The 27,889-nt window shown below is 48.0% G+C and overlaps 3 protein-coding genes across 6 annotated transcripts; 1 reads left to right on the top strand and 2 right to left on the bottom strand.

Moving 5' to 3' along the window:
- Positions 1-2,687: 2,687 nt before the first annotated feature.
- Positions 2,688-10,981, bottom strand: RNF168 (ring finger protein 168). 2 transcript variants are annotated; one of them, XM_048314697.1, is made up of 8 exons: positions 10,859-10,981; positions 10,442-10,553; positions 9,588-9,931; positions 8,464-8,540; positions 7,142-7,318; positions 6,351-6,475; positions 5,978-6,065; positions 2,688-5,482 (listed from the first exon to the last, which is right to left on the bottom strand). In XM_048314697.1, exons 3-8 carry the CDS (start codon positions 9,886-9,888, stop codon positions 4,418-4,420), a joined length of 1,833 nt encoding a protein of 610 aa, XP_048170654.1. In that variant the 5' UTR covers positions 9,889-9,931; positions 10,442-10,553; positions 10,859-10,981; the 3' UTR covers positions 2,688-4,417. The 2 variants fall into 2 exon arrangements, with proteins under 2 accessions (XP_048170654.1, XP_048170653.1); XM_048314696.1 differs by having other exon boundaries at positions 10,483-10,553; positions 10,859-10,980.
- Positions 10,982-16,988: 6,007 nt separating this feature from the next.
- On the bottom strand, positions 16,989-22,945 carry WDR53 (WD repeat domain 53). 3 transcript variants are annotated; one of them, XM_048314480.1, is made up of 3 exons: positions 22,859-22,945; positions 20,661-21,152; positions 16,989-18,251 (listed from the first exon to the last, which is right to left on the bottom strand). In XM_048314480.1, exons 2-3 carry the CDS (start codon positions 21,135-21,137, stop codon positions 17,664-17,666), a joined length of 1,065 nt encoding a protein of 354 aa, XP_048170437.1. In that variant the 5' UTR covers positions 21,138-21,152; positions 22,859-22,945; the 3' UTR covers positions 16,989-17,663. The 3 variants fall into 3 exon arrangements, with proteins under 3 accessions (XP_048170437.1, XP_048170438.1, XP_048170435.1); XM_048314481.1 differs by lacking the exon at positions 22,859-22,945 and adding an exon at positions 22,423-22,508; XM_048314478.1 differs by lacking the exon at positions 22,859-22,945 and adding an exon at positions 22,096-22,167.
- FBXO45 (F-box protein 45) lies at positions 22,300-27,385 on the top strand. The gene is made up of 3 exons (XM_048314482.1): positions 22,300-22,590; positions 22,873-23,229; positions 24,914-27,385. The coding sequence occupies exons 1-3, from the start codon at positions 22,315-22,317 to the stop codon at positions 25,097-25,099; spliced, it is 819 nt and encodes a 272-aa protein (XP_048170439.1). The 5' UTR covers positions 22,300-22,314; the 3' UTR covers positions 25,100-27,385.
- The last annotated feature ends 504 nt before the right edge of the window (positions 27,386-27,889 follow it).

The raw sequence follows: 27,889 nt of genomic DNA, 5'->3' as shown, positions 1-27,889 counted from the left end.
CACCACAACACACGCGCCGCCGGCCGGCGCGCGCCGCGCATGCGCGGGGCCCGCCCGCGCGCGCGCCCCTGCCCCCGCCCGCCGCCGCGAGGGGGCGGGGTCTCGGTTGCCGTGGTAACGAGCCCCGCCCCCTCGGCCGCGCGGGAGGCGGGAGTTGCCGTGGCAACGCCCTCCTTTCCCCCCCCTCGCCCCCCCGCCGCCTCAGCGGCTTTCCCTGGGAATCCTCCCGGTATTCCCGTCCCGCCGCCTGCAGCGAGCACGGGCCTTAGCGGCCGGGCCGGCACTCGCAGGACACGCGCCCGGGATTCCCACGCGGATTTACTCCCTCACAGAGGCCCGCGGCACTGCGAGGGGCCGGGCAGGCCGCGGGCCGAGTGCGGAACAGGTCCAGGTGCTGTGACCGGAGAGACGCAGGAATAGCTCTGACCACCAGCACAGGCGGGCGTACCTGCTGGAGAGCAGCGCTGCGGAGGACCTGGGGGTCCTGATAGGCAACCAGCTGTCCCCGAGCCGGCAGAGTGTCCTGGGGGCCAGAAGGGCCAGTGGGATCCTGGAGGGCACTGGGAAGAGCACTGCCAGCGGGTCAGGGAGTGATCCCGTCCCTCTGTTCAGCCCTGTGAGGCACATCTGGAGTGCTGTGTCCAGCTCTGGGCTCCTAAGGAGAGGAGACACCTGGAGCTGCTGGAGCGGGGCCCGCAGAGGCTGCGGAGATGAGGAAGGGCCTGGAGCATCTCCGTGCCCAGCACAGGCTGAGGGAGCCGGGGCTGCTCAGCCTCGAGAGGAGCCCCAGCTGAGAGGGGCCCTCAGCCCTGGGTGGCCCTGGCTGCAGGGAGGGCTCCGGGCAGGGCCCGGCCTCTGCCCCGGGGACCCAGCAATGGCACCAGAGCAACAGGCAGGGACTGATCCCAGGAAGTTCCACCTGGACATGAGGAAGAACTTTCCTGGGCAGTGCCCGGGCCCTGAACAGATCCCAGAGAGGCTGTGGAGTCTCCCTCACTGGAGATATCCCAGAGCCATATGGACACAATCTGTGCTGTGTGCTCTGGGATGGCCCTGCTGGAGCAGGGAGGTGGCACCAGGTGACCACTGTGGTCCCTTCCAGCCTGGGATTCTGTGGGGCAGGACCTGAGGTGGTCAAGGAACAGCTGTCACCCTGCCATCATTGTCACAAAGCCAGAAGAGGAAACCCCTGGCTTTGTCCCCACCCACCGTGCCAGGTGTTTCTGATCCCCAGGCCACCTGGAGAAATGGCAGGAAGGGAATGTTTTACTCCTTGCCTGTTTCCCGGCACAGCAGGAATGTGACTGCCTTGCTGCTGAACACCTTGCCAGTAACACTTGTCAACTCTGTGAGTACCACAGAAAACTCAGGTTCCCCTAGAATTCTAAAAATTTAATACCTCACTGCTATGGAAACAGGTACATCTGTTCCCTTATTCCCTCCCTACTTCCCAACCCCACACCAGCTCTGGTCCTCAGGCAAGCAACCAAGCCTGTAAAGTATTTGGAGTTTTGGCGCTTGCTTTGTTTTCCCTGGCAGCTGGATGAGCTGAACTTGTTCACAAACAGGACAAGTGAATCACCAGGGCTGAAGGCAGGTGAGCAGCAGTGAACGGTTACACCAGCCCAGACACCCCAAATACAGGCTCCTGCTTCACAAACAGTAGTACAACAAAGCTGATTTCACCTGCTTCAAAGCTCCCGGACCACAGGGTCAGAAACAAGCTGTTGGAACAACCAAAATCCACTCAGCAGTGACCAAATCCCACCCTCTAAAAATGAACATCTAAAATAGGCCAAATTACGCCTGGTGAGGATTACTGTGCCATGGATATGGTGAGGAATGGGATCATTTGGGGGACCTGAGGGATTGCAGCACTCCACCTTGGATAGGGCTGCTGCTGTAGGTGACAGGTTTTGTACACTTTGCAGTTAAGTTTGGGTTTTATCTAACAATCAATTTTTAGTCCTGCTTTTTTTGCATTCTGTTTAAAAACAATAACAATTCTTATGTAAGAGGCCCTTCTGACACAGACAACATTCAGTGAGCTGGAAAAACACAAATATCCCCCAAATCCTTTAACACACCCTCCGGTGTAGATACACACACCCCAAAAAACACTTATGAGCTATCTCAACCTTTGAAATGGCAGGTTTTGTAATTTTTGCTGTGATTTTCAGTGGAATCTCAGCAGCAGGATTTGCCATTGCTGTTAAGGGAGTAAGTCTGTGCAAGCACCCCCCTTACTGAACTCCTAACTGGGGTTAGTTCAGTGCATGTCTCAAGTCTTATATAAAAGAGGGACACAGTCACACACTGAAAGGAAGAAGAATCCATGGAACAGCTTGTGGAGAAAAAGGGAATGAGGCTGGTGTGAAATGCAGCAATCCATGTACTGGGATGTGATTTCATGCCACTTGCACAAGGCACAGTGCTGCCAGAAAGGGAAACGGTCCCTTCTCCCTCACCCTCTTCCCCCTTAACGCTTCCCCTACCCCTTTAACATCTGGAATTAATTCATGGGGAGTCCCCAGGTACCAAAGCTGTCTCTCAGGCATAAACTTAAAGAGTTTTGGCAGCAAATAAACACTCTCCTCATCTGCTTTGAAAAATGAGTTTGTTTTTCACAAACAGGCTTACCCTGACTGGAGAGGCTGAAGGTCACCAGGATGGAAACAGACATTAACTCTGCCTTAAAAAAAACTTTAATTAATTTTTTTTTATGTCATGGGTAAGACAGAAAATAATCCCAACTGTGGTAAGGATTAAAGAAAAACAGATCCATATTGAAGGAAGGCTTCCAGAACAATGGCTGAGGCAGCAGGAGAAAAATCGAAGGATTTGCCACTGATCACCTGCTGTAACTGTCTCAAAAAACATCTCTGAACAGAACATTTATTTGTGAGAAGCCCAACAATGATAGAGACACACAGGCTTCAGGGAAAAAGAAAACCCCAACAATTAATATTTTTGGCTCAGTGTGCTGGTCATGCTTTCCATAAAATTTGGTTTTTTAAAACTTAAACCATCAGAAGATGATGATGAAGAAACAAGTCTGTTAGGAATTTCCCAGAACAGAATTAAATTCACCAATGGGGTTCCAAAAATGAACAAAACTCAAACATTTGCTGACTTTGGTGACTAGCACACACCCTTCAGCACTGCAGCTGGCACTTGGCTCTATTTCAAATACAGACAGTGCAAAAGTAGCTCTGAAGAAGCAAAGAAAAGCCAAAATATGGCTTCATAAAACAACAGATGAAACAATTAGCAGGAAAACTTCCTCTGCATAGTAGGATCTGGCTGCCTCTGGACCAGCCTCAACCTCCTACAGGCCTCAGCACCTCCACGTCTAAATTATAAAATTTTTTGAGTTATTTTAGTTTTAAACCCAACAGGAACAGTATTTGGTAGTGCCTCTAAAAAGGGAGGGGAACAGTTACAGCCAGGCAGGGCAGTTATGTGAACCTCTAATTACAGTTATGTCATTACTGACAACTCCAGTTGTCAGTTGCTTTTTTCCTTTTAACTTTCTCCATCATAACTGACTTCTGGACTATTGCTGTAATCACACTCAAACCAGTTTGAGTATGAAAATTAAACAGCATTAAATACAGTAACACAGTTGTACAAGAGTAAAGTTGCAGAACATTAACAATAAGAAAACAAAAGTCTCTTGTTCTTGTTCTTAACAACAGGGAAAATGGGATCTGCAGGAGGGATCTCTCTGAATGGAGGTGAATGGGAGCCCACAGCCTTGGCATCCATGAAAGACCCTTGGCTTTGGAAGTGGAGAATGACCAGTTTCTTTCCTCTTTGTCCGAGGGAGGGGTTAGCATATGAGAGGCAAAGAGTGGCTGGCTGGTTACACTCGTGTTAATGGGTGTGCGAACAATGCAATTCCAGAAACAGCCTAAATTCCAGCAACATGCTTCAATTTACAGAACAGTGGTTGTGCTGAGGGAAGCTTCAACCTTGCAGCTGAAAGCCAGCTGGGAATACAGACTCATTTTTCACTTGTTTCCTCCACAGAATGTGCATCTTTTCCATTAAAGGCTTCAGATTCTCATTTTATGATCAGACCATCAGTTATCCTTGTTTTTCAACACTACCAGTATTCACACTCCAAACCATGTAAATGCAAGCTAGAAAATAAGAAATGCTCCGAGTCCTGCAAGAAGCGCTGCAAGTGCTAGAAAATAATATTCAAGAAAAGCACAATTAAAAAATATTACATTCTGGGGGTGTATGTTACTAAAACTTCTCAGAACTCAGAGCACCGCTGCCCAAAGTGGTTCCACTCCAAAGCAACAACTCAGAACTGCTTAGGGAAGCTTTGCCTAACACAGGAGAACATCACCACATTCCCACTCCAGTTACCATTCCCACTCCACCACATGTCCATGGCTCTGCTGATCTACTCTGCGACAGGGCTTTTAAACATCTGCAGGATTGTCTTTTGCTTGTTCTTAGGCAGTGAACAAATATCATTTGTGTCACTGGTATTAACCACACAATTCAAAACCTTTCCTTCCTTGACGCTGGGGGATTTCACCCGGACCCTGGCAGGGGATTGCCAGTTTTCATTGCAGGAACCTTTCCGAGTCTTGTGGTGATTGGTTTCAGCCTGTGTTTTTGATCCCTTTGAGTCTTTTGCCACCCTGGAACTTCCTTTTCTGGCAGGAGAGTCTTTCACAGACAGAGGTGGCTTGGTGCGAAGAAGATACTCGTCTGGAGAGCCCTTCTGTCGGTTAAGTGTCCTTTCCTCCTTGTTGAGCTCCTTCTGTAGCTGCAGAGCCAGAAGCCTGTCCTGCTCCTCCTGCCTGCGCCTTTCATAGAACTGCTGCTCAAAGGCTCTTTGTGTTTGCAAGTTAAAATCACTCATCTGCTCTCCTTGGTCTTCTACACTTTCTGAAAAGGTTCTTCTCCTCTTATCAAGAATGCCCAAGTCAATCGTGACATCAGCTGGGGCCTCCAGTAACTTCCTTTTGGGAACCTCCTTAGAGTTTTGTGGCCTCTCTGGTGTCTCTACATCTGAGTGTCCAGCCTCTTTCCCCAGATCATGCAATGCAGTCTGGCTGTCAGACATCACACAATTCATCCCTAACTCAACAGAGGTACAAGTTTCATCAGACTTTTCAAGGTTTATCCTTTGGACATGTGTTAAATTGCCACTGTCTGACTCAATTCCATCATCTTCTTTGGATGTAGAAAGAACTGTTCTAGACCCTTCCCCTTCTATGGTCCCATGAAGTGCATCTGGAACTCCATCTTCTAAACTACTTGGTCCTGGTGTTTTTTCCTGCTTGACAGTGGCAGTTTCACCTGAAGCTGAGGCACTGAAATAGTTCATGCATGATTCCAAAAATGAATCCTTAGCACCGGAATCTTTATTTACACTGGTCAGCTGTGGAGACAGGGTTGGCATTTCCTCTTGCTCATCCTGCAGCGCAGAACTGCTGCCTTCATTGCTGTTGGTCTCCTGAAGGAAAGGGAGACACCACTAATAAAGTAAATTTATCAAAAGCCCATGGGTGTGAATAAATACCAAATTCACTTCTCATGGCTGCATTGCCCCTGAGTGCTCTGGGATAGCAACTCAGATACTTCTCTTTTTAAAAAATACTTAACTGTTTAATAATAATGAAAATACTTAAAATAACTGCAGCAGGCCAGCTAAAGGACTGAAACCACAACTGCAGCATTTTCCTCTTATCAGTGACTCAGACCAGCTGTGCAGGCCTGCTCATCATCTTCAGAGGCATCACAGGAATGATGAGACAGACAGCCACAGAATGATGTAAATCAGGGTACATCCTCTTCCAGTAGGCTCCAGAACTGGGAAGCTTAATAAGGGCAGTATAACCTGCCCAGTGCTGATGTGCAAGGGGAATAGAGCACTGGAATCCTACAGGCAAGGGGAAAATATCCCAATAATGACTAACTTTGAGATTTATAACAGAATGATTCCAGTTACCGCAGAGACAGAGTTGCTCCTGCCTCCTCCTGTGGTACTAGAGAACGATGCTGATCCCAACATACCATAATTCTTTGGAGACAGATACCTTAAAAGGAAAAAAAAGGATACCCCTTTAAACATTTTGTCCCTGAACTATCAGTCCTTTGCATTACTCAAGATCTTCAGGTTCATTCTGACAAACAAAAAACAACAACAAGGGCAAGTGTTTCCCTTCTCCTCTTTTGAGGAAACATTTTAACCTTCAACACTTCACATTTGTCCCCAGTTATCTAGGGAAGATGGCCTACAGCATTCCAAAGAAGCAAATGGAGCAGAGGGACACTGAAACAGGCCAATAATTAAAGAAGAAACACTTGGCTGAATGCCTTACTTCTGAATGTCTCCAGAGTTGCTTGGTTTGTTCTTTGCCTTGCCCGAGTTCAGTGGGGATGTCTGAAGGGAGAGGCTGTGTGCTGGTGACGGGCTGCCGAGCACGTGTCCCTCAGAATCCTCATTCTTCCATGACAAGTGAAAACAGCATTAGATAAAACAAAACACAACACAAACTGCAGGAACCTCAGGGAACTACTTTGGTTTTGCTGCAGAATTAGTTACTTTTGTCCAAAGAATTCTAGAACTGTAATGGATGGTTATGGAAAAACACATGTTCCCTGTTCCATACACCTTCCTGGATCTAGCACTGAGGGACAGGAGGCTTTGCTCAAATAAGTACACAGGTTTCATCACTAGGCAGCAAAAATTCAACTAACCAAAACAAATTAATCAAACAAAAAAACCTCCAAAAGGTAAGGTACATATTTCCTGTACTTTCCTTTCTTCCAGTACAGGTTACAGATACTCATTTCTTCCAAAGAAGCATTTTTAAAATTATGAGGAAAAGGAAGCATACAGCAGAAAATCAATGTTTTAAAATGTTTCACAATGAAAACATGCAGTACACATGCTGGATTTCAAGTGTGTATTACACAGGCTTCACCCTCCCACTGGTTTTTCAGAAATTAATGGTCAATCAAGGCTTTAAAGTATTTGGGGGGTGATGACAGCTTCCAACTACAACTAAAATAAATTTACATTATTCCAAATTTTAACATTTGCTCTTAGAAATCCAAGTTGCTTGCACTATACTGACATTTGCTGCTGTCCCCCTCGATGCTAACTCACCAGACTGTTACTGAGCTGCCAGGCCAGCTCTTCATCTTGCTTCAGCTGCTTTTCCATCTCCTTCCGTCTCTCTTCTGCCAACCTGTGCTCCTCCTCCTCCTCTGCCAGCAGCCGCTGGATGTACTCCTCACTCGCCTTGTTCTCCTCCTGTTCGTGTGCTCGCCTTTCTGCCTCCACCTAAACCAGATGTTTTAAAAAATCCACCTGGTTACTACTGCAGGACCACACTTTACACCAGAACCTCTCAGCTGACACTCCTTAAACGTGAACCATTCGCTGTTCACAAAAATACAGCAGTATTTCATTGCACGAGTCTCAAAGGTGTAAGAATCACATGGATATTGTGTGTACAGCCTTGGGTTTGACCACAGTGACAAACCTTTTGGTTTCTGTAAGATTATACCATTAACCTTGCTCAGCTGCAAGGCTAAACTCCGTTACTGTAAGTAACAAAAACTAAGATCTCCAAATACACGGATCTACAGAGAAACTGGGATTAGAATTCTTTCTAAGGCTGAATGCCAGCTATTCCACAGCATTTGCTCAACCTGCTTTCATCATTATATATCCCAAAGACAGCACATCTCCCTTCTAGAAGTCTTGAAACACACAAAACCCAAAGCAGCAGGCCAAGAATTTTAAATCTGCCTTCCTTACAGCAGACATGTGCTGAGAGATCAGTTACCAGCAACTCCACGAGGACAGCAAAGTAATTCAAGAATAAAGCTTTTTTTGGAAATTCCCCCCAGTCCTCTGCTTCATGGGCTCCTGTCACCACCAGCAAGGGGCTCTCAGGGAAAGGTGCATTCTCATATATTTGCCAACTCTAAATCTTAATACTACTATGTCTGAATTGGAAGAAGGATCCTTAAATAGGCAAAATTGGGAATTCTTTAAAATCTTTTCTGATTTTCAAATGAGCACAGGTAACAGAGTGAACAAAGAAAGAAAATCCTGTATGTTCATTACTGAAGGTTATCTAATTGCAGCCTCTTGCTTGGAGGGAAATCAAGGCAGCAAATATAAACCCAAAGCCCAAACAGTTCCAAATTTCTACATTTGCTACTTTCATGTACATTGACCGAAAGGTGAGGTAGGAGGTTATAGATCAAGAAAACTTGAGAAATGTTACCTCATGTCAAATACAAAGAAATCCCTCCCATCAATTTAATTCATGATTCAGGAGTGACCAGTAGGTTCTTGCAGCTGCAGTGCCCTTTTAAGTATCTTTATTATTAAATAACATTACAGCTGTTTGTGGGAACAATTCAAAAAACTGGATACTAAGCATTTATGCTTTTTAAATGTATTTTTAGACTTACCTTACTAATCTCTGCTTCATATTCCTGCCTCAGCTCCCCAGGCTTGCTCAGCTGGTGCTGTGGCTTGGGGACACAGACTAAGCAAGAGGAAGGAGAAGAAAAAAACAAAGTCAACAAACACAAAGTCATAACAGTCAACCACAAAGGATTTTAACAACAACAAAGGATTTTAACTCCATACCCTGGAAATGATTTGACTTAAATCAAGCACTGTGATTAAAAAAAGGAAAGAATAAAGCAAAAAATACCAAGGAACAAAGTTTACACAGCAGAAAAGCACGGTGTTACAGTGGCAGGAACAGGCTGTGTTTTCCAAGCACTGTATATAAAGCAAATACAATGGAACAAGCTGCCCAGAGAAGCTGTGGCTGCCTCATCCCTGGAAGCATCCAAAGCCAGGCCGGATGGAGCTTGGAGCATCCTGGTCCAGTGGAAGGTGTCCCTGCCCATGGAGGTGGAATGGGATGATCTTTAAGGTCCCAAACCATTCCCTCATTCATTCTCTGTTGGTACATTGACCATAACTTGTGTCTTTCACTCTTTTTTATTAAAAAGACCTCAGCACACTGCAAGTGAAACAAATTGCCCTACAGCCAACCTATCAAAAACCTCCCCCAAGGGAGCTTGCAACATAATAAACCCCAAAATCCTTCTTCAAAAAGTTAATCAGATTTCACCTCCTTCTCTCTGACACAATTTTCAGCTCAGAGATTCCTGCGTTGACTGAACCCCTGGAATTTCAACCAAACTAATTAACACCTAAGAATCTTTTAATCACTTCATCTACTTGACAGCAATAAAGAAACACACCCACAGACTCAAACACTCTGCTTGCACATGCTACAGCTGCAAATGAGCAATGAACAAGGCTAGACAGCCACACACCAATACCTTGCACCAAAGGCATAAACAAATACCCACTGAAATGACCAGACAATGTAATTTCCATCCTCTGTACTACAAATGAAAAAGGCATTGCCCACCTCTTCCCTGCCCCTTTTGCAGGAGAGCTCTGTCTCACAGCTGCCTACCCACAGCTCCGTATTTCCCAACATCTGAAGTCCACCCACAGTAATTACCATGGCAAAGCAGAGACATCCCAGGACAAGAGACATTTCACTTACTCTCCTCATCCAAATCCTGCCCATTAATCCTCCGCTCGCACGCCTCCGGGTAATTCTTCTGAATCTTCTCCCAGAGCTCCCAGTTGATAAGAGTATTTCTGCGGGTATTGTACCGTGCCCAGGAAGAGACTCGACGCCTACAAAAGGGGCAACAAAGACTGGCCTTTTCCACTGTCATCTGGAAGCAGGAATTACAGAGGGTATGGCTGCATGGCAGCGTGACAGGCTCCACAAAGATCTCCATGCAAATCTGGCAGAGGCAGTCGGACAAGGAAAGCGGGGCCTTGGATTTCGTCGACATATTGACTTGAGCTACAGGAACAGCACTAGGACAACATCAGGGCCTGAAAGCAAAAACAAACATTTATGTTCCTTATGGGAAGTCAAAAAAGAAGGAAAATACAAAATGTTTTACAGCTACTTTAAGAAAACATTCGTGGATTTAGAAGCCTGCTTAAGCGGTTGCTTTTGCTCAGGACCTGAGAGATTCCTGAGGAAGAAGCAGATCTTTACAGAAGTCATGGAAAAACTACCAGGTTTTCCTACTGTAACAGGTGCTTTGGGGATAGCAAGGAGGTGGTAAGGAGAGGGGGGAAAAGAAGGTGAGAGTTCTTCCAGTCACTTCTGTTACTCCCCTCTCCTCCCACCACTCCCTATCTATGATATGCTGGATACGTTATTCCAGTTACTTTAACCTTCCATTCACTCATTTTTTCAGTATATCCACATCCTTTGAGAGCTGCTTTTGGCACAAGCTTGCTTCCAGCACATTCTGAATGTGAAATACATCAGAGAAGAGCAGCTTCTTTCTCATTCATTCGCTCGCTTAAGCTAGGACTATAAAGCTAAAATACCTTTTTTTCTTAAGATAAATTAAGAATTAAGACTCCAGCACCTTCCTGTATGACTTGAAACTGTGGGGGTCATCTGTCTCCTCACACGGTTTTTCCACTTGACCCAGCAATACTGTGGGAGAGAAAACAAAAGACACACATAACAAAAGAAGAAACCCACTGATTTTTAAGTTACAAGCTTCTTAAACAGGCAGCTTCAGAGACAGGAGGCCCTTGAAAGAAAAGCTGCCATTCCTCACAGAGAACTCGCCATGGAGACAAATACACGTTAAGGCGGGTTTTACTATTTCCGCTATTTTTATTGACAAAAAATAAGCCCCAGGACGTCGGCGCCCAGCGAAAAGGGACCCCTCGTGCCCCCCCGGCCCCCGTCACCCCCAGCCCCTGAGGGGGTCCCAGCGAGGACTCGGCACCCACCACTCCGGTGCCCAGGAAAGGCCGCAGCTCCCGCAATGGCGGCCCCGCTCCGCCCCTCACTGAGGGGCCGTTCCCGCCGCCCGGCTGAGGGCTCCGCCTCCTCCTCCTTTTTCTCCTCCTTCTCCTCTTCTCCTTCCTCCTCCTCCTCCTTCTTCTCCTCCCCTTCTTCTATCTCCTCCTTCTCCTCTTCCACCTGGTCCGTCGAGGCTGCTGGGAGACAGAGGCCGCGGGCCCTCAGGGGGGAAGGGGGGCTCGCCTGTTGTGATAGGACGAGCGGGAACGGCTTCCCACTGTCAGAGGGCAGGGTTAGGTGGGATGTTAGGAACAAATCCTTCCCTGTGAGGGTGGTGAGGCGCTGGCACAGGCTGCCCTGAGAAGCCGTGGCTGCCCCGTCCCCGGTAGTGCCCCAGGCCGGGCTTGGAGCCGGGGTTTGGTCGCTGGCTTTGCTCCCTGGCCGTGCTCACCTGGCCGCAGGAGCCCAGGGCATGTCCCGCCTCAGGTCCTCCTCCAGCATCTCCGCCTGCAGGTCAAACTCCTGCGCCAGGGTCTGCAGGCTGGAGTCCAGCTGTGCGAACCGAGCCTCCACGGACAGCAGCCTGCTTTCTACTCTGGGCGGTGGAAAAGAAGAGTAAGGGAATTTCGGAAGGATCTGGGGCTCTCTGCCGTGACGTTGCAGTGTGAACAGCTCCAGACCCCGTTCTGAGGGTCCTCCCAAGCTTTGTGAGAACAAACACCACTAAAAGTCAAGGGGTTTTGTCACATCCCACGTTTTTTGGCCCTTTTCTGGTGCAGAGATCTTACAAACTCCAAACACAGCTGCAAAGCCAGCATGGAGATATATCTGCAGCTCTCAGCTGTGCATTATTAGTGTCACAGTTTTTTCTCTAACACATTTTGAGGTGATTTACGCTTTTATTTGTAATGTTATGGTCTTTTGAACCATTTTCATTTAACATTGAGCAGAACTTCTCGTTACTCCTCTGGTCAAAAATTAGGCAAATAATGAACAAGCCACTGGCAGTGTTTTTCTCTCCCAGCAGTTCATCCTGCTCTGGTTTTTCCTTTTAATAGGAGTGTCCTTCCATGGAACAACTTTGATAAAAATTGCTTCATAGCTTGTATTTATTAACTGCTTTTTCATTATTTGGTACCTGTTGTATTTTTCCTTGTTTAAAATTGTAAATTATAAGGATGAGGTTTTGAGTTTTAAGCTACTCCTCTTCTGCTGAAGAAAACTGCCTGGTTTAAAAGAACTTGCTGTGTTGAGGCAAATACTTGCATTCCCTTGTATCTTATGTTTTTACCCATCTCTCTGTTTCCTGGAGATACAGGGTGTTCTGGGCTTCTCTCACTTCGGGTGGTTTTTGTAAAGACAGTTTTCTCCACGTTTTCCTCAGTTATCTGATTGACATCAAGGCGTGTTCTTGAGAATCCTGAGGATCTCAAAGCTAATATAAATAATTCAAAGTTCCTTCCTAAATACTGAACAACTATCTCAGCACTATGTACTCAGTAGCGATTTACTAGCAGAACATCACCTACTCCTTACAGAATTTTTGGTGATTTTTCTTTTTATTTTACTGGCAGAACTGCAGGCTGTATCAGCTAACAATAACTACACCATCAGCAAATAGTATTACAGAGAAGACCCTGCATATTTTTCTTCTCTTTTTTCATCCCTAGTTCGCTCCACTGCTTCTGTTATTATTATTATTATTGTTGTTGTTGTTGTATTGTTTTAATGTTCAGGGAATTGAGTTCTGAATTGTGACCTACCTGTGTTAAACACTCCGTTCATGTCTTTGCCTTGTTTGTTGTGGCCCTATTATGTGTATATCTTTGACTAAACTTTTTCTAAGGATAAAATACACAGCAGCTTTCAGGTGGTGTCATTAAAAAATAAAAAGCCCAAACAAAACAAAACTCTTCAAACATTTTTCCGTTCCTTGACACATATCCCACAGTATTTTAAAGCCTGATGTTATAAGAGACAGACCAAAAATGCCATTTTTTCCTGTCAGCAGCTCCTCCCTCTCCCTGCCTGCCTCTACTCCTCCTTCCCCCTTCTCCAAACCAAACCCTACTTTGCATTCTGTCTGCAGCTGACCTGAATGAGGAGAAAATAAAAAGACATCAACAGCGGCATATTTTACTAAGCATCCCCGACCTTAATTCATTGTCTGACCGCTTTGTGCACATCCTTTGTCTAACGATTTTCTGTTGTTTCCTGAGGCTACGAGGCTTCCTCTGCAGCCTGGTGAAAGCTCGTCTTACTGCGGTGGGACTCCTCTTGCTTCAGCAAGAATTTTGGGACTAAAATAGAACTTTAATTGGAAAATTAAGATGGTGTCATGTACAAATGTAGGGAGTTCCGACGAATTGGAAGGATTGATGTGTCATAATTGGATCGAATCTGTCAGCACAGGGAGAGCAAGTGCAGAAACTGAGGTGAGGTGAGTTGGGGTTTGCTGTTGAATGAGTTTCAGAGCTGGGCTGTCAGATAATGAGTGACCTTGCTGATGAATTGCTTCGTGGTTTGCAGCTTTTTATCATGGTAAATAAGCTTCCTCATGGCCCCATTTCCAACTTCCTTCTCTACAAGTAAGAGTAAAGTTATCCAAGAGCCCATCACTAATGCTGCTCTCAGCGCAGCAGTAGTTTCTCAGCAGCATTCAGTCCAACGCTTTGCTATTTGACCAGTTTTGTCTCTCAAGCATTTTTGTGATTGCCTGTCCATAAATTAATCTCCTGTATTTTCAAGCACCTGCAACAAACATTTCAGCATTTGCTAATTTTGGATCTAAAAATGTCTGTTCAGTTATACCACAGTAGATCCATAACTGATCTCCCACAGCTGTTACTGAGTTCTGATAGACTGAGTGCTGCTGCCTCTTCATCTAAGTTTGGAATGAAAAGGGGAAGAATGGATTAAACCTCCTGCTTTCATTTCCATCATGACCTCTGAACACTTTTTCTTTTAGTGTAAGTGAAGTTACCGCTAAGTCAGTGACCTCTAACTCTGACTAGCGTACACACAAACCACATCCCCATTCTTTACCAGCAAGCTTCTAAAACTCCCCTCTTGTTAGCACACAGAACTTACTTGGAAGCCATGCAGTAGAAGCTCCAGCATTCCCACTTCTCTGGAAGTGTGGTTCTATGTGAAACCTTATTTCTGCTATCAGGCATTTACGGAAAATGACATTTTAGAGCTGTCACGTGGGTTTTGTTTTCCGGACCAGTGCAGCACCCCACACTTCTCCAAACTCTCCCCATCCACTCACTCCATGGTACGTTAGACACACACTTCTTCAAGCAGCTTCCCACTGAATTAATTTTCACTTTTTTTCTTTCAGGAGTGGTTCCATTATTTCTCCCTCTGGTCACGTCTCCAAAAGCTACTTTTGTGTTCACCACTGTGTGAATCAGAGTCATAAAGGCTGTAGGTGAACCAACAGTATCCACAGTATCTTGACAAGAGGAGCAGTTTCTTTCCAAGTCTGTCAGCTGTTAGTGAACACATAATCATTCATTTCCTAAGCAGAAGTACTGCATCCCATCAGCTGTGATAGGGATTATTTTTACTTCAGGTAAACCACAGTAGTATGTACGCCACCTGATTTGACTTTTAAAATGTCTTGACACTGTTTGCACAGTTTGCAGAGTTTGCCTGTAAAGGTAACTTATCATAGAGTCCCAGAATGGTTGGGGTTGGAAGGGACATTTAAGTCCACCTCATTCCACCCCCTGCCATGGGCAGGGACACCTTCCACTGTCCCAGGGTGCTCCAAGCCCCATCCAACCTGGCCTTGGACACTGCCAGGGATCCAGGGGCAGCCCCAGCTTCTCTGGGCAGCCTGTGCCAGGGCCTCCCCACCCTCACAGCAACATGAAAATCCAGATGTGAAAATCCACAGAGTGGGGACAGTATCCTGCCTGTCTCTAACTGCTGAGAATTTCAGACCCTTTTTTGACTCTTTTTCCTGAACATCCATGCTCATATCTTTATATCTGCTCTGAGCCAGCACCACTGGTGCCTGCTGCTGCACAGCCGAGCACCAAGCAGTGCCAGCAGGGGCAGCTGAGGCCGGATTATTTTACAGGAAGTCTGTGAACCTGCCAAGTGCAGGCTTTGGAAATGGAGGGTGAATAAGCGTCACCCATGTCCTGATTCCCCAGTGATGATGATTTGCTTTCCTTAAACTTATAAGAAAGGTCCATTTTTAGTTTTCTTTTTGCTAATGATAACCACTTACTCCCTATCTTCGAACCCTCCAGACTGAGGCATGGTCTGAAAATCAGAAGTTCACCTCAAATCTCCAATTGGAACAGCAAGCCCAAATTTCACAGAATCACAGAATATGCTGAGTTGGAAGGGATCCACAAGGATCCAACTCCTGGCGCTGCGCAGACACCCCAGCAATCCCACCCTGTACCTGAGAGCATTGTCCAAATGCTTCTTGAGCTCTGACAGGTTTGGTGCTGTGACCACTGTCCTGTTCAGTGCCCAGGCACCCTCTGGGGCAAGAACCTTTTTCTAATACCCAAGCTAAACCTCCCCTGGCACAACTTCAGGCCATTCCCTCGGGTCCTGTCACTGGGCACCACAGAGATCAGTGTCTGCCTCTCCTCCCTCCCTCATGAGAAAGTCGTAAACCGCAATGAGGTCTCCCCTCAGTCTCCTCCAGGCTGAACAGACCAAGTGCCCTCATGGCCTGGTGACACTTCATGCAGCTGCAGGCTATGGGTGATGGAGCAACTGCCCAAATCCTACAGCAAACAGCCAGGATGGCAGCCATGGAATGAACACCACCATGAAGCTGACGGCTCTGTCCCTCTTTCCTCCCCAGTGAGTGAAGGAGAGATTAACCCTACTCATGAACTGCTCCCTCCCTGTATACACACAATGTCTATTTAAACCCTGTTGCCCACGAAGTTTCCAGGGAAGCACAGGTTTGCCGTGCTCAGGGATTGTCTGGTGTGGTGTCCCATGCCCCAGCCCTCCGCGCCCTCCCCGTCCCTTCGCGCGGTGTGAGCCCAGCCCCGGCAGGACCTGTTCAGTGTCTCATTCAGGGAGCGCAGGGAGATGCTGGCTTTCGCCATCCTCCTGGAGAACACCAACAGAAGAAATAAAAGCTGGAGTGGGGCTTGCTCCTGTCTCCTGAAGCCGGCAGCAACAGCAGAGACAGGGGATCCGAGTCCTGCAGGAGGTTGTTTGTTCCGAGGCTTTTTATAGCCTGTGTATCCAAATATAGGTCATGGATGCACCAACACACGTTCATGGACATATCACACACTGAACCACACAGTCTGACCCGACCCCTTCCTCTGCCCCACTGGTCCTGTCTCTTCATAAATAAATTAATTCACAGGTAGCACAAAAGGGAATAACTACACTTTCCTGCTTTTTTTTTTTTTTTTTGCTGTGTTTTGGCTTCAATTTGCTGTTGCGCCCCCCAGATCATGTCTTGGGCCAAAGTCTCCTGCTGGGAAAGGCTGTACAAGCAGATTGCCTTTGGTTTTTTTAATTAAAAAGGTACGAAGGTAATATCTGATTTGGATGAGAATGAGTTGTGTTTGGTTGCAGGGAGCTGCTTTGAGCAAAACCAAGACAGTTGGAATCTCTTCCACAAAGGGTGGAGAGAGGCAGCACAACCGGATAATGATTTTCCAGAGCTGGGTATGTAAAAAAAAAGAGCTGTAAATTTTTCCATAATAATATGGGTCTGGTAACAGTCCATCTGGTGAAACACAGCAGCACAAACCCCCTGTCAGTGCAGCAAGTCCTCAGCCAGCACCAGGAATTCAGTTCTGTGACAGGATAAGGACAGCCTGGGAAAAATCTTTTTTTTAAAATTATTTGCCCACTTTATGGGAAATCCAGCATGAACTGAACATGCATTGCCACTTAGGTCTTCCTACCTTCAGTCTGCAAGTGAAGGGAAGCTTCTAGCAAGCCAAGTTCTGCTCACTGTGTTTCATAGCTTTGGGAAGACAGGAAGTATATTTGGGTAAGGAGAAGCTGTGCCTTCAGCCCTTCGTATTCCCCCTGTGATGGGGGTACATTGCACTTTTTGACACAGTTTTGTGTGAGTTTGGCACTATTAGAGCGAGTCTAAGGACAAGGGAGCAGCGAGAGAGAAAGCATTTATTAAGACACGTGTAATAGTTCTTTTTCCCTGGGATACACAACTGACAACTGACCCAGCAAACAGGTGTAACAGTTCCCCTGCTCCTTCCTTGGCTGCAGTGAAAAAATACAGTTGGCAACCACAGGGAAACTCATTTGATTACTTGTTAATTGATGCATCTCTAGTCTATGCAGCTGCTGACAGAGTGATGAAAACCAGATTCTGCTATGACCAGTTTAAGCCAGCTGGGACACAGCTTCATGGGAAAAGCCACAGCGAGTACTGCAACAGCCCAAACCACATAGAGCTGGGCCAGTGACAGCCCTGCTACTGTTCAGCAGCCTCACTTAGCATTGTGGGTGTCTCCTTAGCACTAATTTCCTCCTCCACCCTTAATTATGTCCGCTTAGTCATGAACTAATGTTACCCCTAAATAGAGAGACCCGTTTCACTTAAATTCAAGCAGCAAACTGCCAACCCTGCCAAGAGACAGTGGCTGTGAACACGACAGCCAGGAAGAACCAGCACAAGGCCAGGGACATCACGAGTGCACGGCAAACCCCTTCCCCTTGCCAGGGACCCAGAGGGGTTCACTGTCCAGTTCACTGTCAGTAGATGCAACTGGCTCCAAGAAGTGGTTTTGTCCCTCAGACTTCTGTAAACACCTGGGTGCCTTAAGGTTCTGGCAATGGATAGGCTGATACAGAGCTGGTCTGGTCAGCAACCAACACTCTCCTGGAGCCTTTGATCTCTGCACACGAGAGCCAGTTCACCTTCTCTCCGTGCTCAATGGTGAGCTTTGGCACAACTCCAGGGTATTCATTTGAGGCCACTTTGCTGAGCTTCCCATCTTTTCCGCTGGAAGCAGCTGCTTGGGCCTTCCTCCTGTGCAGAGACTTTGCTGGACTTTTCTGCTGCTTTCCGACCCTGCTGCTGACATCCCAGAGCAAGACTTTCCCGTCGTTTCCTCCAGACAACAACCAGTATGCCTCTGGCATAAAGAGCACCTGTGAGACTCCCAAGCTGTGAGCCTGGAAGTCCAGTTCACGTTCAAACCTGACACCAGTGACTCGGAATATTCTGACTTTACCGTCTTGAGCTCCGCAGCTGAAGATGTTGCCGCAGGAGGCGACGGACAGGGAATGTGCGAGCGGCGGGTTGAAGAGCTGCCCGGCTGACTGCGGGCTCTCTTCCTCCACGTCACACTCCTGCAGGTTTGTGGTCCACAAGGGGCGAGCTTTCTGCAGGTTCCACAGCATCACCTGGAAAAAAAACACAGGATGAATCAATAATTTCTGTGTTTTACATAAAATCAGACCTTTAGTACTAAAAATAGACAGCCACGCTTCTTGCCCTAGCAGAGCAAAGGCTGTGCACAACTCCAAGAGGTGTAAGGTGTGTGGTGAGGTTAAACTTGCCCTAATAAATGTAGCAAATCTTTCTGGCCTGCTTTCCAAACCCCAACCACCATACTCCGCAGTCAATGACTCAGACCTTTAGACCACGAAAGGGATGCAAACACTGCTCTAAAAGCTTTTGCCTTCATCTCAGCAGTAATAATCATGATGTACTGCACATCAATTTTTTAGAAGGAGGGACACGGAAATGCTAGGAGTGAATAGAGATCATTATCATTCTGGATTTCTGTCTCTGCTACTTGGCCTAAAATAGTCACTTCCAAGAACGTGTCTGAAAAACGGGACAGCAAAAGTCAAACAGTAGTTGAGGCTGTTGTTTTTAAACAGGCATATTTGTATTTATTTTTATATCCAATGAGTAGATCTGGTTTGTGCTATGGAGTAGGGCATGCCAGCCCACCTCCAAGCCCCTAGTGAAGAATCCTGTGTCTCTCGTACAGCAGTTCAAGCATTACAGATTTATACCAATTAAAAATAATTCTCTCAAGACTTTTGTTGGATCTGAATTGACAATGAGCATTCCCAAGGCAAACAGATCAAAAAGCACAAGTCAGTCTAATGCAACACTGGTGTACTGTTAACTTAACAAAGCTAAGCTTCAATTTGTTATTAATAAAAATATTCCTTCAGCAGCAATCACCAATAAGAAGTACAGGAGTCTTTAAATTTAGTTCACAAAAGAGCCTGGCACTGCATTTCTGGAATCCAAATCACAATAACACATCTGAAATACATTTTCTGTCACTTTCCTGTTTCAGTGTCTGCTGTTGCTGCTGCACTAAAACTACTTCCACAACAACTGTGATTTACTGTAAATCAGAGGGGCTGGGTTATGCTTACAGAAAATACTCCTGTTTTCATCACAGACACAAGAGCCTGATGAATCCATCAACTGCTGACAAGTTTTCTGCAAACTAAGTATTTTCTGCCCTCATGGCATTTTCCCTGCTTCATCAGAACTCCTGAAAGAACTCCAGCAACCTAAATTTCAATTCTCCTCAGCCACGGCCTCCCAGAGGGCTTGACAAGCCCTGATGCTCGTAGAGCTCATCTCTTGTCCAAAGGCATGGTGCAGCACAGGGCTTCAGAGTTCTGCAGCTAAGCTCCCCTTAGGGAAATGATGTATCTTAAATGCAGCCTCAATGCAGAATGATGCTCTTTTCACTGTACAAAAATACACTAACGAAATCCCGTTTTGGGATACTGACTTTCACCTAAAAACCAACTTGCTGAGCTACAATAAATGAAACTAATACTAAAAAGTCACAAAAAATAATCATCTCACTTGTACTTAGCTGTACATAAACGTTTCCAATTCTGATAAGAAGTTTACAGCCACAGGCTTGTGTATCTGCATTTTAGGGACCAGAATTAAGCTAGCTGAGGCACCGAGTGTTTACTCCTCCCAGAAAGGCTCTATTATCATGGCTTTAACACAGAAAAATACAGTTTATACTAAATATCAGCGTGTATTTGCTCTAATGGGTGTGAGATGTACTTTGGTTTCAAGAACACAGGGTGAAACTGCTCAACGCTGTCACACGAACCACAGAAACCTTCGAGAAGTGACAGTTTTCAAATCAGGCTAAACCAGGAATGTGGTCAGACCTCAACCACGGGAAAGAAATTACTGAAAAATATCTGTTCTGGGTGGCCAGCTCTGGACTTAACTCCCAGCATGGTTCTTCTCAGAACACAAAAGACAAAGTTTCCTCTTGATGAGGATAGAGAAGTGTAAAAGGCAAAGAACATTTCATGCTTCCAAGGTATCAACAGAACAAAGGATAAATTATACAAATCACTTGTCCTCACAGTGATACATTAAATTTGGAAAGATACTGCCCTACCTGCCTGCCTCGAGCACTGTGCCTTGTCCTCACCATCCTTTGCATCTCGTCTGCAGCCACAACTGATCCCTAGGGACAGCTGCTGGTTTTGCTCAGTCCAACAAAGAGCTAATATGGCACGAGTGAGCTCTGCAGCATATTCTGATTTCCCCCCACCCTGCTCACTTTTGAATTATAAATGTTAAGGAAGATAAAAACAGGGGCAGAAGCTGCTCAGTAGAACACGGCACCAACAGCCTCAACACTTAGTTTTCGGGCCAAAACTACTTCGGTATAGTGAGGGAGCTTTCCGGTGACTGCAGGCTGAGCACCTTCACACTCGGTGAAAGTCTGTGAGCACCTCACTACACAGGTGGGTAATTACTGTTTCACTTCATTAATAGCTGTGCATATGTATGCAAATCACCTGCATGTCCAGTCCACAGGAAACCAGGCTTTGAGGCCGCTGAGGTCGGAAGGCAACAGACGAGCAGATGTTGGAGTGCCTCAAGGACCGGCTGACTTTCTTGCTTTCCAAGTCCAAAACCTTTATCGCCCCCGAGTCATCTGCCGCGGCCAGGAAGCTGTCGGTGTCGTTCACTGAGAGGCAGTTGATCTCCTCCTCGTTCACGTGGAAGCGCTCCAGGGGCTCCTGGAGGGAGCGGACATCCAGCACGCTGATGGTTTCTCCGTGGGATGTGTACAGCGTGCTGGGGCGCCGGGCGGAGAACACCACCGAGGTCACGTCCTCCGCCTGCGGGAGCCGCAGCTGAGCCACCGGCGAGCCTCCCCCATCCCAGAGCGCCAGCTCGCCCCGCTCCGCGCCGGAGGCCACCAGCCCTTCTGCGCTCACGTTCAGGCACAGTACAGAGGAGGAATGTCCACCATTCCACTTGACTGCCATGCTTCAGGGACACCCCTGAAACGAACAAAAACAGCTCCTGAACTGAGGTGGTTGTTGGTCTCATTACAGCAGAAACTTAGCAAGGAACAAGAGCATCCTGCAAACTACTTGAAACTCCAGTGTCCAGTTAAAACAAGCACCTCGGCAGCTCAGTACCCAAGTGGAGCTTTCGCTCAAACAGCAAAGCCACCAGGCACAACCACAGCGCTGGCCGGTCTTTTCCGACCTAAATGATACAGTGAGTCTCTTTTAAATAAATTACTAATTTAAAACAGGTTGCAACACATTTAATTGGCTCTCAGAGTACACCCATGGCGCTCACCAAGCTTAACCTTCCCAGGCGTGACTGCCCACAGCTGCCTGCGTCACAGCACTGCTTAGGGAAGCACATCAGCAAAAATTAAGTGAGGGGCGAAAAAAGGTAGCACAGAAGTGTTGGAGGGACTGGGACGCTGCGGGGCAAAGGAGAGAGGCACACGGGGTTTGTGTGACAGCCCTGCAGCCGCTTCGCTGTCCTAAGGTCCGTGAATTTATTTAACTATTAGGCAATAAACGGCTTGTTTCTGGTGTTTTTACCTTTCTTCTTTTTTTTTTTTTTTTTTTTTTTTACCATGTTATGTTTTCCATATGACTTTTGTAGACCCAGATCTAAAGAGCAGCCAGAGCCCATTCATTCCACCAGAGGAACTTCGGTCTTGGCGATTAAATAACACTACAGAGAGGGCCGATACCTTCCCCGCAGCTCGCGTCGGGGCAGATTCGCGGCCGCCGGTCCCCGGGGGCCCGAGGTGAGTCGTTCCCTGCCAACCCCCGGGCCCTGCGGCAGCTGGGTCCCACCGCCCCCCGCCCCGGCAGGCCCGGTGCTGGGGCCGCCCCCCGGCCCGGCCCGCGGGGCGCGGCGCTGCCGGGGCCGTCCCGGGGGAGGGGGTTCGGGAAGCCCGGGGGCCTCAGCTCTCACCTTAGCTCCCCTCAGCTCCGCTGGGCGCCCCTCGCCTCCCCCGGGCTCCGCTCGGCTCCGCTCCGCCGCCGCCGCCCCCGCGCCTCGCCGGCCCCCCGCGCCCGCCGCGCACGCGCGGGGCGGTGCCCGCGGCCGAGATGGCGGCGCCGCGCGCCCCCGCGCCGTGAGGCCTCGGGCGGCCCCGGCGACACCGGGCGGGCGAGGGGAGCGCGGGGGGCGATGGCGGCGGGGCCCGGCCCCGGGCCCGGCCCCGGGGCGGCCGCGGCGTCGTGGGGAGGGCCGGGCTGGCGGTTGCCGGGGAGGGTGCTGGAGCTGGTGTTCTCGTACCTGGAGCTGCGGGAGCTGCGGAGCTGCGCGCTGGTCTGCAAGCTGTGGCACCGCGTCCTGCACGGCGACGAGAACAGCGAGGTGTGGCGCAGCCTGGCCGCCCGCTGCCTGGCCGAGGAGGCCCTGCGCACCGACATCCTCTGCAACGTGCCCACCTACAAGGGCAAGGTGAGGTCGGGACCCCCGATCCGCGGGGACACCCCCACCCCGCCGGGACACCTCTTCACCGCCTCCCCTGCCGCCTGGGGACACCCCCACAGCCCTCCGGCCCACCCGCCATTGGAAACGAAGGGGGCGGGAGGCTGAAAAACATGACAGGGTTTTATCTCTTAGAACCACAATGGCTTGGGTTGGAAGGGACCTTAAAGCTGCCACGGGTAGGGATACCTCCCACTAGACCAGGCTGCTCCAAGCCCCGTCCATCTCCCCCACCCACCTTCTCTCGCCCAGGTCCGTGCCTTCCACCACGCGTTCAGCACCAACGACTGCTCGAGGAACGTCTACATCAAGAAGAACGGCTTCACGCTGCACCGCAACCCCATCGCGCAGAGCACGGACGGGGCGCGCACCAAGATCGGCTTCAGCGAGGGCCGGCACGCCTGGGAGGTGTGGTGGGAGGGCCCGCTGGGCACCGTGGCCGTCATCGGCATCGCCACGAAGCGCGCGGCTATGCAGTGCCAGGGCTACGTGGCCCTGCTGGGCAGCGACGACCAGAGTTGGGGCTGGAACCTGGTGGACAATAACTTGCTGCATAACGGGGAGGTGAACGGCAGCTTCCCCCAGTGCAATAACGCGCCCAAATACCAGGTGAGGGGGCTTGGTGTGGGCTGGGCGCTGTGCCGGGGCTAGGGGAGGTGCTGGCTGTTCCTCGCTGTCCCGGCTGGCTGCTGAATTGCTCTTAAGTGACCCTCAAAGGTCTCTTTGCTTTCCCTGCAGAAGGCAAATGATTCCACCTTGTGAGCCTTCTCCCCCTTCGTTTACTGCTTCTGCAGGCTACACCTGTCTGGTGTTCAGTGCACCTGACCCTGTGTTGTTTCCACACTTTAATCTCAAACCACTGAGTGTGAAACCTGTACTGTGGGTGTCTGCTTAGACATCGTGGTGCTTTTTGGAATAAAACCTGAAAAGACTGGTGTAGCTTTCTGAAGTAGCGACTTGCCCCACAGCAAGGCGAGTGTCTGAGGGCTTGTACCCCTTTGTTGTCTGGCAGGGTGAGCTGAAGTTAGTACTTAGGTGAGAGTCTTCCTGCAAAAACCTGCAGCAGTGCTGATAGCTGCTGCTTTGCTCAGTGGCTACGTTCCCGTGGGTGACATCCCGGATTTGGAATCTGATGTTCAGATAACTTCAGGGTATTAAAGAGCAGATGCCACCCTACCTTTTTGTCCTTATAGAAGTGCTTGTCTTGTTGTTCTGCCTGCTCACACAACTGCCTTTGTACTGCTGGATTTGCTCGTGTTACAACTTAAACCGGATCGTTGTAATTTCCATCTCATATTCAGAGAATGGGTTGGAAGGGACTTTAAAGATCATCCCGTCCAACCCCCAGTGCTGTGGCTTTGTACTGGCTTATGTTTCACTTGTGGGTGAAGATCTGTGTAGTAACTTGTATCTGATATTCCTAAATTTTGTGTGAAAGGTCAAATCAGTGATCCTTTGGCGTTTATTAAGACATGTGCAGTGATCTGCTCGTAGAAAACGTGCTTACAGGAAACACATGTGTGTGGTAGTGTTGGCTGGAAGAAATTCCCAGTGCTGGGGCTGGCTGGAGAAGAGTCAGGAGTTTGTGTGGCGCCTGCTGTGCTTGTGGCTGTCCTCTGAGACTTTCGTTGATGTCTGAAATAATGTGTGCTAGATAAATGCAGGGAGCTCCGGGCCTGCCTGGATCCAAAACTCTTGCTGTGGTCAATGTTGGTTTCACTTGTGTATGTGTGTATATATATATTTTAGGGTTTTCATTTTACATTTTGTACTGAAATCTCTTTTTGCCTTGGTGAGGGAACACCTCTGTCAGCAACAGCACCTGCATATTAGTCTGTTCTGGGATTTTTTTGTAGGTGGCACTTGCCTTTCTTAAACAAATCCATTGTCTTTAAAAATGCTCCTCACAGAGCAGTTGCTGCTCAGCGACAGCAGCAGCTGAACACAGAGTTCAGGTAACTTGGAGACCATAGCAAAGATTCCAAAGCTCTGCAGTGTTTCCAAAGCACACAGCACGTAGTGCCTGCTCTCAGTGGTCTCAGAGGTTCCTATGGGAAGGGCCATGTTTATTATCATAAATAGGTGCTGGATACAGGTGGATACTCTGCTTCAGAGGTACTCAGGATCATGGTGAAATTGAGAAATTCCCATCCTAAGAGCAATCAATTGTGAGACACAGGACAGCCTTGCTTTAAAATTCTCTGCTGTATTATACTTTGCATTATTTTTGCATCCATCTGAACATGCTGACTCTGTGTATTATTTTTACTCCCCCTCCTGTCTCTGTTTCCAGATAGGTGAAAGGATTCGAGTTATCCTGGACATGGAAGACAAAACATTAGCGTTTGAGAGGGGCTATGAGTTCTTGGGAGTTGCCTTCAGAGGACTGCCAAAAGTTTGCCTGTATCCAGCAGTGTCTGCTGTGTATGGTAACACAGAAGTGACTTTGGTCTACCTGGGAAAGCCTCTGGATGGATGACATGGATTGTTTCGTTGGCACGTCGAGATGTGGATGTTTGGGAGGAGAAATCTGCATGTTGGTTAGAGGGAAACGTGTATTAGAGGAAAAAAAACAACAAAAAAGTGTGTGTGTGTGTCCAAGAGCCATCGAGGGAACCACATGGAGTTTGGAAACAGAGGACCAGCCGTACTTCAGAAATTGTGTTACATTTCCTCTTTCTACCAGGCCAGAAAAATCCTCAGAGCTGCAGTTGGTTGAGTGGGAAGCTGACACATGCATGTTGCAACAGATTTTATTGCTAAAATGGCAGTGTGACCTCAAACATTTAAGAAAGGACTTGATACAAAAATGCTTGAGGAAATTACCCTGGGATTTGTACGTGGCGTGTTTTGTGAGAGACTCCCATTTCCAAACTGCTTGTTCCTTCCTTCCCTCCTTGGGGCCAGCGTGGGGGCTGGAGCAGAGCAGGGCTGCTGGGGGTATTTACAGTTTCTGGTGTCCTGAGAGGCACGGGCTGTGCAACTGCCCTTCTCTGGTATAACCATACAACACGTGTGCAGCTATTTTTAAGTGTATTTTAAGGGTTGTATATAAAGAAAACGTTGAAAGAACAGCTAAAAGAAAGGGTTTGCTTTATTCTAACTGGGTACAGAATTTCTTAAAGGAAAAAATCCCCCCCTCCCTGGCACCAGAATGCACACCTGGGACAGGGGTACAGCCTTCATGTCAGTGCAGTTCTGTTGTAATGTGTTTTGGGATGCTCTTGTGGAGTGCGGTGCTACTTTGGGTTGTTTCCTGTGAAAGTTTCCATGGCTTCAGTGACAGGTTTGTTCTCTGTAGGAAACAGAAACGTTTTCCCCACGAGTTTCCTTTCACCAGAACTTGCGCTCCTCTGGGGGAAGGAAGGCTGAGCACAGCACTGAGCTTGCCTTCCTTTCCACGTCAAAAACACCACCTTTTCAAAGCATTCTTACACTTGCTCATCACTGTTGTGAGATGTCTCAAAATGATGTGGAAGGAGCATTGGCCTTCTGCAACCAGACCTTACCTTCAGCTTCAGTGGCTTTATAAGGCTTTAAGGCTTGCCTGAACCTTTCTTAACTGAATCAAATCCCCCAGTACCCCAGCATTCACCTGCCCAGGACTAGTAAAACTCTCACCAGCCCTTTGATGGGGATTCTGGATCACATTCAGTGTTTGTGCTCTTCACTGGTTTTCTCAAAGCCATGTACAGACCCCCCAGGCGTGTCCATGTGCTGGCATGGGCAGGCTGGGAAGCTGCCAGGTGTAGTGAGGAGGGAATTCCTGGTGAAACCACTTTCCTGTGAGGCTGGAAGGTCTGTAGGGACCCCCAGGGCAGGAAGGCTGTGAGCCCCACGGCTGGCTCGTGACTCTGGTTTTGTGCTGGTTGGTGTTTCCCAGAGCTGCCTGTGCTGTTTCAGAGCTGCTTTTTGGAGAGGGAGAAGGAAATATTTATACAACCTCTTTTTGCTTGGGTTTTTTTTTTTGTTTTGTTTTGAGAATGTGAGTTGCTTGGTATCAGACACTGGCAATTCTCTGAGCATGGAAGAAAGAGGAATCCCTCTTGGGCTGTTGTTCATCCCCCTCCCTGTTCCTCAAGGAGGTGAGTGAGGCTTTGCCTTGGAGTGCTTTTGGCCGGGCAGATCACCAGGTTCTGCCCTGGAACTGTGTAAGTTGTTACCATTTAAAGGATTTAAAAGTATTTATTTGTTTTGTGTGTTCATTGCTGAAAGGCAATTCAAGGTCTGTTCCTCCTGCTGCATCAGGCAGAATGTGCTGTGAGCAATGGAGGTGTTTTTGGTGGTGCTGAGAACAGCCAAATAAAGGATGTGGGACGGGCATCCAAGTACCTCCCGGACAAATCTGTTACAGGCATTGATTGTACTGGACTGTAAAGTGTGTCTGCAGAGCAGAACCATGGGACATAGAGTTGGGGATAAAGGAAACTGCCCAGTTTAGGAAAATGAATAGTCCCCAGGATGAATGTATTCTCAGTGCAGTCCTGAAAGACGCAACCTCTGCGATTGCCCATGATCCAGTTAGAGGCAAGGAAACCCTGAGAATTCCCAGGAGTTTTAATCACAAATTCAGATTGATTCCCATTCTTCAGACTGCATCTTACCCTCTAAATAATTTCCCTCTAAATCAGAAATGCTGAAAGTTGAGAACATTCCTTAAGGGTGGGTTTGGGTGGACTCACTTATGTAAGATTATAACTTATTCCTGGAGACCAATGCTGGCTGTACAAAATATTAAAATAAACTCTGCTATCATTCAGAAGGATCTGGTGGTGTGGATTGTTGGAATGGCACCTGCGGAATCCCCCAGATGGGAAGGAGGGAGCTGCAGTTTGGTGCACCAAGAGGACGGAGGCATTGGGCCTGTGTGATCTGCTGTGTGACTGCTGGGAAAGAGTCCGATGAGTGGTTAAGGAGAGCTTGGAATCTCAGGGATCTGGTACCTGTGCTTGGGAAATTGCCTCCTCTGAAACAGGGATGCTCACTCATGACCGTGGGAGAGGCATTCCTGCCTCCTGGAGGCCTCTGGATTGGAGTTGGGGTGGTGTGGTCACTGCCCCACTGCTGCACCGAGGGGTCTCCTTCCTCCCTCAGCTTCCTGCTGTTTCCTTAGCTTTCCCTATGGAAGTTCAACATTTCATGGTGCTTTTAGGAAGAAGTATTGTGGTTTTGAGCTCTGAGGCACTTTCCAAATTCTCTGCACCAAGGGTTTGCTTTTAAGCAGCAAATCTTGGCTGACACCTCCTTTAGGAGCAGAGATGTTTGGTGC

The sequence above is a fragment of the Corvus hawaiiensis genome, chromosome 10, assembly GCF_020740725.1.
Source record: "Corvus hawaiiensis isolate bCorHaw1 chromosome 10, bCorHaw1.pri.cur, whole genome shotgun sequence".
In the NCBI taxonomy this organism is placed as follows: Eukaryota; Metazoa; Chordata; class Aves; order Passeriformes; family Corvidae; genus Corvus; species Corvus hawaiiensis.
The sequence above is the reverse complement of the archived record's forward strand: the minus strand, read 5'-3'. Positions and strand labels throughout refer to the sequence as shown.